We start from the raw sequence: 16,602 nt of genomic DNA, 5'->3' as shown, positions 1-16,602 counted from the left end.
TAGGATATAATTAAGTACAGATGTAATGAATGCCTGAGCCATCAGACCCCAAGAAATCATCTGTTTGTGGAAACATCTGTCTCACTTGGCAAATATCTGAGGTTTAGATAAAATTTCATAGTTTGGTCTAGAGAATTAGAACTTTCAGAATTATGAAACTTTGATGATCAAAAAGGACCACCTACTGAGAGTCTCTGCCTTCTATAAAAGACATAACTCCCCCTAAGAAACCTAGGGGATCACAAGAATATTCCTCATGATCATGACATAATCTTCTAGTCCAGGAGACCATCCACCCTTACTTCACCTTTTGAAAACATGTTTTCCCATGCTTGAGGAGAATGAAGGAATCTACAATCTTTTTTATAAGAAAGGAAAATATTAAACAGTTGGAATGCTGAGGTTCTTAGGGTTGAGTACTTTTGGATGACAATTACAGTAAATGCTCATTCACTGAATGTGTTACCCCATAAAGATTAGGACTAAAACAAATGCTCACTTAGAAAGCAACTATAAGACTGGTTAAATCAATCAATTAAAATACTAAATTAAATGATAGTTGCTTCTCTATAGATTTTTTCAATGTCCCTCTTAATATATAGCACCAGGATTAGATATAATACTTCAGAAGCATTCAGAGGGCAAGAGTATAATAGGGCGATTTCCTTTCTTGTTCATGCTGTTTCTAGTACTGACTTCTAAGATTATTAACTTTATTATGAAATTGAATAAGCATGTCTACATTAATTATGGAAAGCCATTGATATCTCCAGTATTTCAATGTGTGGAGTCTGTAAGCCACTCTTCTCCCACCTTATTTGTATGTAGTTTTTCACATCAGATTAACTTGCTATTTTAACTTCTGAGATATTTTTCAAATCTATGGCCAACTAATCCTTTAGAAATTCCTACACTTTTTGTTAACATCTCCCACCCTCACTGAAGTTATTAATACAAGTATTGAAGAGGACAGAATCAAGTTTGGAGTCCTTTGCATCCAATGGGACATCGCTGTCAAGAGTACCAAGATGATATGTCAGCTTTCTGTCCTGATTTCTGGACAGTAACTAACTACTTCCTGCCAGGTGGATCGCAATCAATATTAGATTAGAAGTCCACTTCATCATTTATTCTCCTTTTCAGATCGATGAACTGTATCTTACCTCTATTCCATTTGTGATTTGTATCAAAAAGATTGTTTTGTATGCTCCATCCAGCTTGGTAGCTTTTAATACATACTTACAATGACTAACCTTCTGTTTCTTTTTCTTCTCACAGTAACTCAGATGTCTTCCAGCTTGCTGCCCCTATGCCTGATGATTTTCCATGCATGCATGTACCCTAATTGCAATCCTTGCTAACATATATTTTGTTACCATATTCAGACTGTAGGTTTATATACTTATGTTTTCTTACATATTGATGTTTTTCTTTCTGTTGTTGCTTTATATTTTATGGAATCCTTGATTTCTTTCATGAACTCTGGTTTTCAATTATTCTTGACTACATTAGTAAATCTCTAAGCAAGTTTTTAGAGTCTGGGCCAATGTTTCTCTGGGTAATGGCATACAGACCACTTGCATCAGAGATGTTGTTTGGGAACATCTGAAACTGGGCCCAGGAAGCTGTATTTTTAACACGCAATACATATGATTTTTACAAACATTAAAGTTTGGGAGCCCCGAACGCTGAAGTTTTGTTTTTCCCAGCTCTCTATTCTTCTATTCTTCATTTAAGTATTTTAATCTAGAGAACAAAAACATCTTTCTTTTTGATAACACCCAAGAGAGTAAAAGTGGGAGGTATTTTGCATCTAATGCCTCAAAACCTCAAAAGCACTCTGCAAGTCAGATACTCTGAGAAATTAAATGGTTTGCTCAAGGTTACATAGATCATGGTTGGTATAGACTTTAAGCCACAATTGGCCTGACTCCAGTGCCTGAGGTAATTGCCAACACATCATGCTAGCCCACCTAACTATTTCCTTTTAGGCAACAATGGAGACAAAGACAGAAACTGCTGGAAGGGAGAAGATAAACAGCTTGTAGGAAGAGGAGAGGAGGAGTCTGAGGGTACGAAAATGGGGAAAGGAGAGCAAGGCCGCCCACACCACACTCTTAGATGGAGGTGGAAGTTTCAGTATGTGCTGGAGACAGCTGATGTAGAGCACTAGGAAGAGACAAAGCCCTTGCGGGGAACGAGGTAAATGCGAGGCAACTTAAGGGAGAGCAGGGTCAGCCTGTTCCCAAACTCTTAAGCATGGCAAACCAATTCCAAGATCGTTATAGTTAGATATTGGTCTTTAAGTTAATTGCTAAGTGAAGAAATAAAGGCCTTGTTAAGGAACATAGTCTGTGGGTATGACATCCATAAGTTAGGTGATCGTATTTAGGGAAAGGGGGAAAATAAATGGGTTTATTAGAAACATTTAGGGAACTGATGATCTGAATCTTTTAACTGATTGATTTAAATAAAATATGTAAAGCAGATTAGAAGAATTCAGTGTCCAATTAAAATTTTTTTCATTCACTTACTATTTACTTTTTCATTTCTTAAGTATTTATTGACTGCCTACTAAAAATGTACCTGGAATCAAGCTAGATGCTAGGGCATCCTTCTCAGTTTAATTGCTCAGTAAATGCAGAGTGAATATATGAATGAATGAATGAATGAATGAATGAATGAATGAATGAAATGAATGAATAAAGGATTTAACAAACAATCACACAGACTAGAGAAAGTGAATAAAGTATAAATGGAGATCTTGGAGAGCTCTCTGCAAATATATTTAGCTGAATTAGGAAAGTTCAAAACTACAATTCTTGACCTTTTCTGATGAGACTCCAGAGATCTGAAGTCTCACATTCAAGGTCAACTATTCTTTCAAGTTTATTGTTTAGCTATAATATTCAGAGGGTATTCCATGGCCACCCAGACTTTTTCAAAAACATGAGAGAAGATCCTCAGTCAAGGCTACCTTCTACTTACAAAATCCCTCTTATAGGCAGGAAAGAAAATCACAGAAAATACTAAGGCACAATCCTGCATCTCTGTCTTTACGATAAAAGTTATGTGTACAACGTTATTAGTTAACAGAGTTCAAATAATTAAAAACACAGAGTAGGATATTTATTTATGAACTCTAGCACATCCTATTTGACAACCTGAATATCTTAACTGATACCGTGACAGGGGCGCCTGGGGGCTCAGTTGGTTAAGCATCTGACTTTGGCTCAGGTCATGATCTCACAGTTCATGAGTTCAAGCCACGTGTCGGGCTCCATGTTGACCGCTCAGAGCCTGGAGCCTGCTTCTGATTCTGTCTCCCTCTTTCTCTGCCCCTGCCCCACTCATGCTCTGTCTGTCTTTCCAAAATGAATAAATGTTAAAAAAATTTTTTAGCTGATACCTGACAAACGGAGTATCTTAATATGAGCAATTATAATTACAATAATGTAAAAAAACCTAGTTTTTAAATATAGACTAAAATAAACACTTGTTTCTTTTATACTGTAATTCAGTAAAAATGAGTCATCATGTTAAAAGAAAAAGTCATAGAAATATTCTTTTGTTAAGACATGGAAATGACATTACCATGCACATGTAGCTGAAGGTGCTGTTGTGCTTCTCCAGCCGCATTGGTGGCCACACATGTGTATCTGCCAGCATCTTCCATCAGGGCTCTGGCAATTTGTAAAACTCGACCGGAAGACTGTATCTAATTGGGAACAGAAAGCATGGCAGCACTTTGTACTTTATATTGGACTGTAAAACATTTGCTTAGGTAGACAAACTCATTTAAATTTATAATAGCTAATTATAGTTTTATGCCAATATCTTAATTATCTAGATAGATTAGAGCCAGATCGCTTCATCATACAAAAAATAGACTGATGCGATTGGAAACTTTTTTTATTCTTTAGAAAACACAAAATAAAATAACCTAAGACCAGCCTGCTGGTATAGTCATAAAACTTCACTGAACAAAAGACTTTAGCACTGAACTATGAGGTATGTGATAAAAATTTAAGCTACTTAAAAAAAAACACAGTCACATTTATATAACACTTCATAAATAGTTTTAAAACAACAATCTTTTTTGATTAAATGGTCACCGGGGCCAGAAAAACAATAAAAATTACAAAATATGAGTAATGGAAATGCAGATATATTTCTTCCTGACTGTTTTTCCTCATTTCTCTTTTAAACCTATTGCAACTAGCCTCCACCATTTTGGAACTGGTAGTTTAAGGGTTATTCTTTGAAACTGATTATTCAAAGGTTATCAGTAACTTCTAAGCACAAGATCCAACAGCATACGTAGTAAGCTCATTTTCTCTTCCCCCATCTACGGCATTTGGCATTATTGACCACCTACTCCTGAATCACTCTACTCTCTGGTTGTTGAAGATACAAAATGTCCTCAGTTCTCAATCTGTCTACTTCCTCCTCCTGCCCCATAAAAATAAAGCTCAGCTTTCTGATAGTTTTCATCCAAATTCATGTCTTCAGCAAAGAATCCTGTGCAGACTCTTAAATTTATAGTACTGGCCTCAATTTCTCTCCTGAGCTCCACACTCCCTGTTCCAGCTATCTGCTGGATGGGTTAGCACATGAAATTTAACATATCCAATAACTGTTTCCTTGTATCTCCAGACCTACTTTTCATTGCATGTTTCCAATCTTGTTTAATAGCACCACTATTCTCCAAGTCATCTTGATTTCAGAGCCCAATTTGACTCTCCTATTAAGTATACTACTCTATATTTTTCAGATCCCCTATTTTCCATTCTCACAACCACTGTGGGATTATAATAGTTTCTTAATTTATATTCCAGTGTCTCCAACCTCCCAAACTGTTAATCTATCTTATATATCACTGCCAGAATAATTTGCCTAAAATGCAAATTTGAAACTTTTACCAGTTCCCCTTCAAAGCTCACTCACAGCTCCCCACTTTCCTAGCATGAAATCCGAACTTGGCATACATAGCCTTCCAGGCTTCCCACATTTTGAACCCAAATGATCTGCTCTCCATACACTCCCATGTAAACTCCCACTTGACCCATTCTCCAACCATACTGTACTAAACACATTAAGCAGCACATTCATACATTAATAGTCACTTCTAGACTTCTGCACATGGCCTTTAAATGTCATAATTTTTTAAGAGTCTGAACTAGGTCAGTTCTCTTCCATTTTTTCTTACTCTTTACTCTCCCCTTAGATAAACTCATTCACGTCCATGGTTTCAAATATCATTATTTGTCAGTATCTCCAGCTAGAGCTCTCCTATGAGCTCCAGGAGCATACATTCCGTGGTCTACCTGATCTCCACTTTATTTCAAAGTCAACTTAACCTCCAAAAGTCTAAAACTGAAATACAGTTTTTTTCCCGAAATGGGATGTCCTCCAAAGTCTATCATACTGGATGCATCATAATCTATGTATTTGTGTAGTTAGATTCTCCATGTTTTCCTTGATATTTCCCACTACCTCAACTTTCATGCGCAATTTTTCACTGAGTCATAATGACATCTTCTTCATGGTCAGAATGTGAGTTCAAATTTCAATCTTCTCTCTCTCCTAGATGAGAAAGTCCTAATTGATATCCACACGTCTACTCTTTATCTTTTTAAATTTATTTTTTGCAGTAAAATTGGCATGTAATTGTAGTTTCACATGTACAACATAATAATTCATATATCTGTATACGTCGTAAAATGATCACAAGTCTTGTCATCATACAAAGTTACAAATTGCTTTTCTTGTGATGAGAATTTTAAGATTTACTCTCTTGTTAACTTTCCACAATGCAATACAATATTATTGAGTATAGTCACTATGTTGTAATCACATCCCCATGAATTATTTACTTAATATCTGGGACTTTGTACCACCTTCACCTTGACCACCTTCACCTATTTTGTCCACCTCTCAACCCCCTTCCTCTATGGCAACCACCAATCTGTTCTATGTGTATCTATGAGCTTTGTTTTGTCTCTTTCGTTTTTTAGATTCCACATATAATGCCCTCAAGGTCCATCTGGGTTGACACAAATGGCAAGACTTCATTTTTTTTTTATGATTGAGTAGTATTCCATTGTGTATCTATCTCTATCTCTATCACATCCTCTTTATCCATTCATCTACTGATGAACACTTTGGTTGTTTCCATGTCCTGATTATTGTAGATGCTGCTGCAATGAACACATGGGTGCATATATCTTTTTGAGTTAGTGTTTTTGTATTCTCTGGATAAATACCCAGAAGTGGAATTGCTGAATCGTGTGGTAACTCTATTTTTTATTTTTTGAGGACTCTCCCTACTGTTTTCATAGTGGCTGCACTAGTATACATTCCCACTAACAATGCAAAAGTGTTCCCTTTTCTCCACATCCTCACCAACACTTGTTGATAGCCTTCAAACAGGTGTGAGGTGATATCTCATGGTTTTGATTTGAATTTCCCTGATAATCACTGATGTTAAACATTTTGTCATGTGCCTGTTGGACATCTATACGTCTTTGGAAAACTATTTATATCTTATGCCCATTTTTAAAACAGATTGCTTTTTTTTTTACTATTATATTGACTTCTTTATATACATTGGAAATTAATCCCTTACCAGATATATGATTTACATTTTTTTCTCTCATTTAATAGGCTGCCTTTTAATTTTGTTGGTGGTTTCCTTTCCTGTGAAGAAGCTTTTTAGATTGATGTAGATTGATCCCACTTGTTTAGTTTTGCTTTTGCTGTCTTTGATTTTGGAGTCATATCTAAAAACTTGATGCCAAGACTCTTGTCAGGAAGCTTATTACCTATGTTTTCTTCTAGGAGTTTTGTGGTTTCAGGTCCTACATTCAAGTTTTTTTCTATATTAAATATAACTTATTGTCAAATTGGTTTCCATACAACACCCAGTGCTCATCCCAACAAGTGCCCTCAACAATGCCCATCACCCACTTTCCCTTCTCCCCCATCCCCCCATCAACCCTCAGTTTGTTCTCAGTATTTAGGAGTCTCTTATGGTTTGCCTCCTTCTCTCTCTGTAACTTTTTTCCCCCATTTCCTTCCCCCATGGTCTTCTGTTAAGTTTCTCAGGGTCCACATATGAGTGAAAACATAGTATCTGTCTTTCTCTGCTGACTTACTTCACGTAGCATAATACCCTCCAGTTCCATCCACAAATGGCCAGATTTCATTCTTTCTCATTGCCAAGTAGTATTCCATTGTATATATAAACTACAGCTTCTTTATCCATTTGTCAGTTGATGGACATTTAGGCTCTTTCCATAATTTAGCTATTGTTGAGAGTGCTGCTATAAACATTGGGGTACAAGTGCCCCTATGCATCAGTACTCCTGTATCCCTTGGGTAAATTCCTAGCAGTGCTATTCCTGGGTCATAGGGTAGATCTATTTTTAATTTTTTGAGGAACCTCCACACTGTTTTCCAAAGCAGCTGCACCAGTTTGCATTCCCACCAACAGTGCAAGAGGGTTCCCATTTCTCCACATCCTCTCCAGCATCTATAGTCTCCTCTGATTTGTTCATTTTAGCCAATCTGATTGGTGTAAGGTGGTATCTCAGTGTAGTTTTGATTTGTATTTTCCTGATGAGGAGTGACATTGAGTATCTTTTCATGTATCTGTTGGCCATCTGGATGTCTTCTTTAGAAAAGTGTCTATTCATGTCTTCTGCCCATTTCTTCACTGGATTATTTGTTTTTCAAGTGTGGAGTTTGGTGAGTTCTTTGTAGATTTTGGATACTAGCCCTTTATCCAATATGTCATTTGCAAATATGTTTTCCCATTCCATAGGTTGCCTTTTAGTTTTGTTGATTGTTTCCTTTGCAGTGCAGAATCTTTTTATCTTGATAAGGTCCCAATAGTTCATTTTTGTTTTTAATTTCCTTACCTTTGGAGATGTGTCAAGTAAGAAATTGCTGTGGCTGAGGTCAAAGAGGTTTTTTCCTGCTTTCTCCTCTAGGGTTTTGATGGTTTCCTGTCTCACATTTAGGTCCTTCATCCATTTTGACCTACATTCAAGTTTTTAATCAATTTTGAGTTAATTTTTATGTATGGTGTAAGACAGTGTTTTGGATTCATTCTTTCGCATGTGACTATCCAGTTCTTCCAATGCCCTTTATTGAAGAGAACATGCTTTCCCCATTGTATATTCTTGCCTCCTTTGTCATAAATTAATTAATTATATATGTGTAGGTTTATTTCTAGGCTCTCTCTCTATTCTGTTCCATTGATTTATGTGTCTGTCTTTATGCCAATACCAAACTGTTTTTGATTATTATAGTTTTGTAGTATAGTTTGAAAACAGCATGAGGCTTCAAGATTTGTTTTTCTTTCTCAAGATCATTTTGGCTACTTGGGATCTTTTGTGGTTACGTACAAATTTTAGGTTTGTTCTACTTATGTGGAAAATGCTATTGAATTTTTGATAGAAATTGCATTGAATCTATAGGTTGCTTTGGTATTATGAACATTATAACAAGATTAATAATTCCAATTCATGGGCATGGGATACCTTTTCCATTTGTTTGTGCCTTCAATTTTTTTCATCAATGTCTTATAATTTTCTAGTGCACAGGACTTTCACCTCCTTGTTAAAATTTCTTTTTATTCTTTTTTATGCAATTTTAAATGGGATTGTTTTCTTGATTTATCTTTCTGATAGTATGTTAGTGTATAGAAATGCAACCAATTTTTGTATATTGATTTTGTATTCTGCAACTTTACTGACTTCATTTATTAGTTCTAACAGTTTTTGGGTGAAGTCTATAGGATTTTTTGTATATATAAAATCATATTGTCTGCAAATAGTGACAGTTTTACTTTTTCTTTTCAATCTGGATGACTTTTATTTCTTTTTCTTGACTAATTGTTCTGGCTAGAACTTCCAATGCTATATTGAATAAAAGCGGTGAGAGTGGGAATACTTGTCTTGCTCTTGATCTTAGAGAAAAAACTTTCAGTTTTTCACCACTGAACATGATAAGCTGTGGGCTTATCATATATGGCCTTAATTATGTTCAGGTATGTTTCCTCTATTCCCATTCTGTTGAGTGTTTTCATCATAAATGGATGTTGACTTTTGTTAAACGATTTTTCTATTGAGATGATCGTATGATTTTTATCCTTCATCTGTTAATGTGGTGCATTTCACTGGTTAATTTGTGAGTGTTGGAAACATCCTTGCATCCCTGGAGTAAATTCCACTTAATTATGGTTTATGATCCTTGTAATGTATTGTTGAATTTAGTTTGCTAATATTTTGTTGAGGATTTTTGCATCTATGTTCATTAGGGACATAAGCCTATAATTTTGTTGTTGTTGATTGGGGTTTTTTGTTGTTTGTTTTATTTTGTTTATATGGTGTCCTTGTCTAGTTTTAGTATCAGGGTAAAGCTGCCCTCAAAAAATAAATTTGGAAGTGTTCCCCTTTCTTCAAGTTTTTGGAAGAGTTAGAGAAGGATAAGTACAAAATCTTCTTTGAATGTTTTCTAGAATTCACCAGTGAAGCAATCGGGTCCTGGAATTTTGTTTGTTCATAGTTTTTTTGTTTTTGTTTTTAATGCTTATTTATTTATTTTTGAGCGGGGGGAGAGCTGGGGAGAGACAGAGAGAGAGAGAGAGACATAGAATCCCAAGCAGGCTCTGCACTGTGAGCAGAGTCTAATGCAGGACTCGAACCCACAAACCGTGAGAGCATGACCTAAGCTGAAATCAAGAGTCCGACTTTAACCAACTGAGCCACCCAGGTGACCTGATAGTTTTTTTGATTACTGATTCAGTCTCTTTACTAGTGATTGGTCTATTCAGATTTCCTATTCTTGATTTAGTCTTCAAAGATTGTATGTTCTAGGAATTTATTCTTCCTTCTAGGTTGTCCAATTTGTTGGTCATGTAACTGTTCACAGTAGCCTGTTATGATCCTTTGTATTTCTGTGGTATCAGTTGTACACTCTCCTTTTTTACCTCTGATTTTATTTATTTGAACCATTTCTGTACTGTTTTTGGTGAATCTAGCTAATTTTGTCAGCTTTGTTTATCTTTTCAAAGAACTATCTCTTAATTTCATTAGTCTCTTTTTTTCTTTTTTGTCCCATTTCACTTATTTCTGCTCTGATCTATTATTTCCTTCCTTCAACTAATGTTAGGCTTTGTTTGTTCTTTTTCTAGTTCCTTTAAGTGAAAAGTTAGATTTCTTATTTGAGATTTTTCTTGTTTCTTGAGGTAAGTCTGTATCTCTATAAACTCCCCTCTTAGAATGGCTTTTGCTGGAGCCTATTGATTTTGGTACATTGTATTTCGATTTTCATTTGTCTTAGGTATTTTATTTTTTAATTTCCCCTTTGATATTTTGTTGATGAAATTATTGTTCATGTTGCTTAATATCCACATATTTATTATTTTTCCTGTATTTTTCTCGTAATTATTTTTCTAGCTTCATACCATTGTGGTCAGAAACTATTCTTGATATGATTTCAATCTTCTTAAATTTATTGACATTTGTTTTGTGACCTAACAAGTGATCTATCCTGGAGAATGTTTCATATGCATTTAAGAAGAATGTGTATTCTGCTGATTTAGGATAGAATATTCTGTACATATTTATTAAGTGAACCTGATCTAATGTGTTGCTTAATACTGATATTTCTTTATTGCCTTTTTTCTGGATGATCTATTCACTGATTTAAGTGGGATATTAAAGTCCCTTATTATTGTATTGCTGTTAATCTCTCTGTGTAGGTCTCTTAATATTTTCTTTGTATACTTTTGTGCTTCTATGTTGGGTATATATGTATTTATAAATGTTACACCTTCTTGCTGGATCATTATGAAATGATTATGTAATGGCCTTTATCATTATGTAATGTCCTTTGTCTCTTTTTTTAATAGTTTTTGCTTTAAAGTCTATTTTGTCTGATACAAGTATAACTTTACCAGCCTAGTTATCATTTCCATTTGCATGTAATATGTTTTACCATCTCTTCACTTTCAGTTTGTTTGTGTCCTTACATCTGAACTAAGTCTTTTGTAGGCAGCATATAGATGAATCTTGTTTTTTTTTTTAAATCCATTTAGACACTGTATATTTTTGATTGGAGAATTTAGTCCATTTACATTTAAAGTAATTATTGAATAGGGAATATAGCCAATGGCATTATAATAGCATTGTATGGTGACAGATGATTGCTACACTTGTGGTGAACATAGTATAATGTACAGAATTTTTTAATCACTATAGTGTTCAACTATGTTGTACATCTGAAACTAATGTAACATTTTATATCAACTTCAACAAAAAAGTAATTTTAATTTTTTAAAACAAGGAAACAACCTGTCCCTTCCCCACCCCCACCCAATAAATTGTTGATAGGAATGTACTTATTGCCAAGTTGTTAATTGCTTTCTGGCTGTTTTTGTAGTTCCTCTCTGTTCTTTCCTCTTCTCTTGCTTTCTTCCCTTGTGGTTTGATAACTTTGTTTAGTGTTATGTTTAGATTACTTACTTATTATCTTTTGTGTACCTACTATAAATTTTTGCTTTGTAATTACCATGAGGCTCACGTATAACAACCTATTATACAATAGTCTATTTTAAATTGATAGCTGGGGCACCTGGCTGGCTCAGACAGTTAAGCATCTGACTCTTGGTTTCGGTTTAGGTCCCGATCTCACACTTTTTGAGACTGAGCCCTGTGTCGGTCTCTGTGCTGACGGCACAAAGGCTGCTTGGGATTTTGTCTCCCTCTCTCTCTCTGCCCCTCCCCAGTTTGTGCTGTTTCTATCTTTCTCAAAATAAACAAGTAAACATTAAAAAAAAATAAATTGATGGCAACTTAAGTTTGAATGCATTCTAAAATTTTAATATCTACATCCCCCCAAGTGTTTTATGTTTTTGATGTCACATTTTACATCCTTTTATTTTGTGTCTCCTGTAACTGTTTGTTGTGGTTACAGTTAATTTTACTTTTGTTTTTTAATCTTAATACTGGCCCTATAAGTAATTAACCCACTACCTTTACTATATATTTAGTTTACCAGTGGCATTTTTACTTTTGCATGTTTTCTTATTACTAGTTAGTGCTTTTTCTTTCCAGCTTAAAGTCCCTTTAACATTTTTTTTTTCTTTTTTGGAAGGGCCACTTTAGTGTGATAAATTCTTTTACCTCTTGCTTGTTAAAAATCTCTTTACTCTCCTTCAATGCTGAATAATAATATACTGGGTAGTGTATTCTTGAGGGCAAGTTTTTTTCCTTTCAGCACTTTGAATATATCACACCACTCCCTTCTAGCCTGCAAGGTTTCTGCTGAAAAATCATAGTCTTATAGGGGAAGGGGGGGGGGCAGGTGGGGCAGGTCCATTGTACCTAACAAATTGCTTTTTTCTTGCTATTTTTAAGGTTTTCTTTTTATCTTTAACTTTTTACATTTTAATTATAATGTCTCTTCATGTGGATCTCTTTCAATTCATCTTATTTAGAACTCTCTGTGCTTCCTGGACCTGGATGTCTGTTTTCTTCCCCAGCTTAGAGAGGTTTTCATCCATTACTTCGTGAAATGTGCCCCCTTTCTCTCTCTTTTCCCCTTCTGAAGCCCATGTAATGTGAATGCTATTTCATTCGATGTTGCCCCATAGTCCCTTTAGCTATCTTCATTTCTTAGAAATTCTTTTTTCTTTTTGCTTTTCTGTTTGGGTGAATCCCACTGCCCTGTCTTCCAGCTCACTGATTTGTCCCTCTGCTTCATCTAAGCAGCTGTTGAACCCCCCTAGTGTATTTTTCAGTTCAATTATTATTTTTCAGCTCTGTGTCTTCTATTTGGTACTTTCTTATATTTCCTATGTTTTGTTGAAGTTCTCACTGTGTTCATCCATTCTTCTCCTGAGTTCAGTAAGCATCTTTGTGACTATTACTTTGAACTCTTCATCAGGTAGATTACATACCTCCATTTCATTAAGATCCTTTTTTTTTTTCCTGAGGTTTTGTTTTGTTCTTCCTTTTGAGACACACTCTTCCATTTCCTCATTTTGCTTGAGTCTCTGTGTTAATTTCTATGTATTAGGCAAAACAGCTATCTTCCCACTGTTAAAAGAGTGGCCTTGTCTAGATTAACCTCATCATTCAACCTTGCCTTAGCTCTTGGTTGTCTCTCACACTTTGTGACTAAGTAGCCTGATTTACTCCTGATAGGTCTCAGTTGTTAAGAGTGTTTCAAGACCTGTCAGTGCTCCAGAGAGAGAGAGAGAGAGAGAGATCTTAGTCAGTACCTGGCTTCAGGCTGACTGGAAGCCAGATCCTCAGGCAGCAGCTTTTAAAGTATACAAATGGCACTGCAATTGTAATCCCTGCTGGCCTTAAGACCAGGGGATCTGGAGGTGTCCCCGGGTGACAAATTACAAAATTTGGGGCTTCAGATGTGAGTATATGCTTCTTTCTGGGAGTGAGCTATATATAGCAAGGCCAAGGGAGGACACATAGGTGGTGTCTCCCTGCCTATGTTCCCTGGGAATGCCTTCAGAGTCTCTACATGGATGGCAAACCTGAAGCCCATCCCTCAGGTTGAAGCTCGAGGACCAGTGGTGGGCCTTTTTCACCAGCAGACTAGGAGTATATTCCAGTTTACTGTCTGTGCAATGCCTTGGGTGGGGTAGCCTGCCAAGAACTGTTTTTCTGGTTATTGTTACAGTCCCATAGGCCCTGGCACACAAGCTCCTCTGGCCACTAGGTCCAGGAAGGGGTATCTCCTGTGTGGACTGTGCTTGCCTGTCAACTTTAGTGAGGCAGTGGGAGAGAACTTGAGGTGGGGCATGCCTGCAGCTTTAGCAAGGCATGGAAAGAGTGCTGGGGGCAGAGCACACGTTCCACTGCAGCAAGGCAGTGGGAGATTGCTGTGTCTGTGCATATCTGCTTTTGCTAGCAAGGTAGAGGAAGAATGCAAAACTGGTGCCTCCCAGGACCTCTGTCCCTGGAGAAAGTCCCTACTGGTCCCTGCCCCTCTGGCAGATGCTTTAAAATTAGCAAATAAAGGGGTGCCTGGGGGGCTCAGTGGGTTAAGCATCTGACTCTTCATTTCCGCTCAGGTCATGATCCCATGGTTCAAGAGACAGAGCCCTGCATCAGGCTCTGCTCTGACAGCGTGGAGCCTGCTTGAGATTCTCTGTCTCTATCTATCTGCCCCTCCCTTTGCCTCAAAATAAAATTAACGTTTAAAAAGAAATTAGCAAGTGAATATCCTTCACATAGAGTCTAGGTACTTTTTAAACTTTTACACTAGGTCCCAGGGCAGGTAAGTGTGCATGTGAGTCATGAGGTATCTCAGATCCCTACAGTCCTTGGGGTCTCTCGGATGTAAGGTCCAATGGTTTTCAAAGCCAGATGTTTTATGGCTCATCTCTCCAGTACAGGTCCCAAGGGCTTAAATGCCTGACATAGGGCAGGAGCCCCATCTCCTCAGGGAGAAGCTCCAGACTTGTGAGATCCCTCCCTGTTGAGGGTCACCATGCCAGGGGTGTGGTTTTTGGCAAGACTGCACCTCTGCCTCCCCTGCCCATCTTGATGTTGCCCTTTTACCCTTTGTCATAGAAGAGCTGTTCAGCTAGTTTTCAGATCTTTTTCAGAGCAAGTGTTCCATACGTGGCAGTAGATTTGGTGTCTGTAGGAAGAGGTGAGTTCAGGATCTTCCTGTACTGCTGTCTTGGACCACCCTTGCCCACATATCTACTTTTAACTCCTTCAACTCATTATCTTATAGGGGTCTGGTAACTATTTAAAGTGAAGATTTGATTATGTCACTCCTCTCTTAAAACTCTTCAAAGATCTCTCATGTATTTAAGTACAAATAAAACCATTAACATTACTTAAATGCCTTCTACCCACTCTTTGGTCTCCTCTCATACCACCTCATCTTGCTCTCTTCAGTCCCCTGGCTTGCTGTCAGGTCCTCAGGGGGTGTCATGCTCTCCTTTATTTTAAGTTGCTTGCCCATACACATCTTCTCTGAAACACCCTACTCAGTTCTCTTCCATTAAGTCACCCATTCAGTTCCTATGTATTCTTCAGATCTCTGCTCAAAGACTTTCTCTATGAATTACCCTCATGTCTAAAGCCTTTCCACAATATCAGTTCTCATACTTCTCCATATTTTCTCTTAAAATTACTCTTTATAGTTTCTAATTAAAGTTTTATATATGTATGTTATAAACACCTATCTCCCAGAGAAACAGTTGCTTACTAGCAGTATGCTTTAAAGCTTCATAATGAATCTCTCACTAGCACAAATGTATACAATTAATTCCATAGGACTTGGAATAGGAATAATAAGTGAGCAGATACCCATCACTTCTTATTCGGAAGAGAACTCAGCACATCGCTCATTACTGCAAACTCACTACAGGCAAAGTTCAAGCCCACATTAGTCAATTAACTTGGTCCTAGGAGCAAAATCTATTAATTCAGATTTTTAAATTCACTGTTTAGATTATCTAAGTTTGAAATATATTTATTTATTTAAAAATATGTAATGAGGTAAAGTTTTATGCCAGAGATTATACTCAGAGTGAAGGATACAGAAATGAATTTATTCAGACAGCGTCTCTGTCCTCTGGAAGCTTATAAAGTATTTTTTTTTCAAGACTTATTTCACTTAGGTTTATGTAAATATGATTTTACCTCAATCTTAGTATATGATAAACACATTGGGGATACTCTGAGTCAATATGGATGAACACTGTTCATTCATCCATGAAACATCATTTTTTCAATACTTAAAAGAGGCATGCATCAAACAATAAAAATACCAACAAGTTAAAATCAGTATCATTATGATTATTAGTCTCTAATTAATTTCATTCTTCAAATCAAAATATTAAGTTAATTTCTAAAAACTATAAGGAAAACACATACTGTTTTAGTAAATTTTCTATAGTCTGTCCAACAGGAAAATCTACAATTAGGCAAGAAGAATGTGATAGCTCTGAGAAGATCTAGGTAGGTTTCACATTTTGGGCTAAGCAATATTGATACTTACTTTGAGATTTCCCTGGGCAGTGTTCACAGGTTGGCCATCTTTTAACCACGTAATAGATGGATTTGGAATGCCACTGGCAATGCACTGCAAAGTGATAGGCTTGTATTTCACTATAGCTCTCTCAGAAAGATCTGGGGATTTGATTGTTGGAGGTACTAGATTCAAGGAAGGGAAGGGAAGGGAAGGGAAGGGAAGGGAAGGGAAGGGAAGGGAAGGGAAGGGAAGGGAAGGGAAGGGAAGGAAGGGAAGGGAAGGGAAGGGAAGGGAAGGGAAGGGAAGGGAAGGGAAGGGAAGGGAAGGGAAGGGAAGGGAAGGAAGGGAAGGGAAGGGAAGGGAAGGGAAGGGAAGGGAAGGGAAGGGAAGGGAAGGGAAGGGAAGGGAAGGGAAGGGAAGGGAAGGGAAGGGAAGGGAAGGGAAGGGAAGGAAGGGAAGGGAAGGGAAGGGAAGGGAAGGGAAGGGAAGGGAAGGGAAGGGAAGGGAAGGGAAGGGAAGGGAAGGGAAGGGAAGGAAGGGAAGGGAAGGGAAGGGAAGGGAAGGGAAGGGAAGGGA

General features: G+C 37.0%; 1 protein-coding gene across 25 annotated transcripts in view; it reads right to left on the bottom strand.

The window, feature by feature from the left end:
• The window catches only part of HMCN1 (hemicentin 1), a 703,321-nt gene that overhangs the window by 173,329 nt on the left and 513,390 nt on the right, over positions 1 to 16,602 (bottom strand). For all 25 annotated transcript variants that reach the window (XM_053209695.1, XM_053209701.1, XM_053209691.1 and 22 more), the window contains 2 exons: positions 16,054 to 16,208; positions 3,595 to 3,718 (listed from right to left, as the gene is read on the bottom strand). In XM_053209695.1, the coding sequence (XP_053065670.1) occupies positions 3,595 to 3,718; positions 16,054 to 16,208 (279 nt within the window). The remainder of the gene's footprint in view (positions 1 to 3,594; positions 3,719 to 16,053; positions 16,209 to 16,602) is intronic.

The sequence above is a fragment of the Acinonyx jubatus genome, chromosome E4 (assembly GCF_027475565.1).
Source record: "Acinonyx jubatus isolate Ajub_Pintada_27869175 chromosome E4, VMU_Ajub_asm_v1.0, whole genome shotgun sequence".
NCBI classification, from domain to species: Eukaryota; Metazoa; Chordata; class Mammalia; order Carnivora; family Felidae; genus Acinonyx; species Acinonyx jubatus.
The sequence above is the reverse complement of the archived record's forward strand: the minus strand, read 5'-3'. Positions and strand labels throughout refer to the sequence as shown.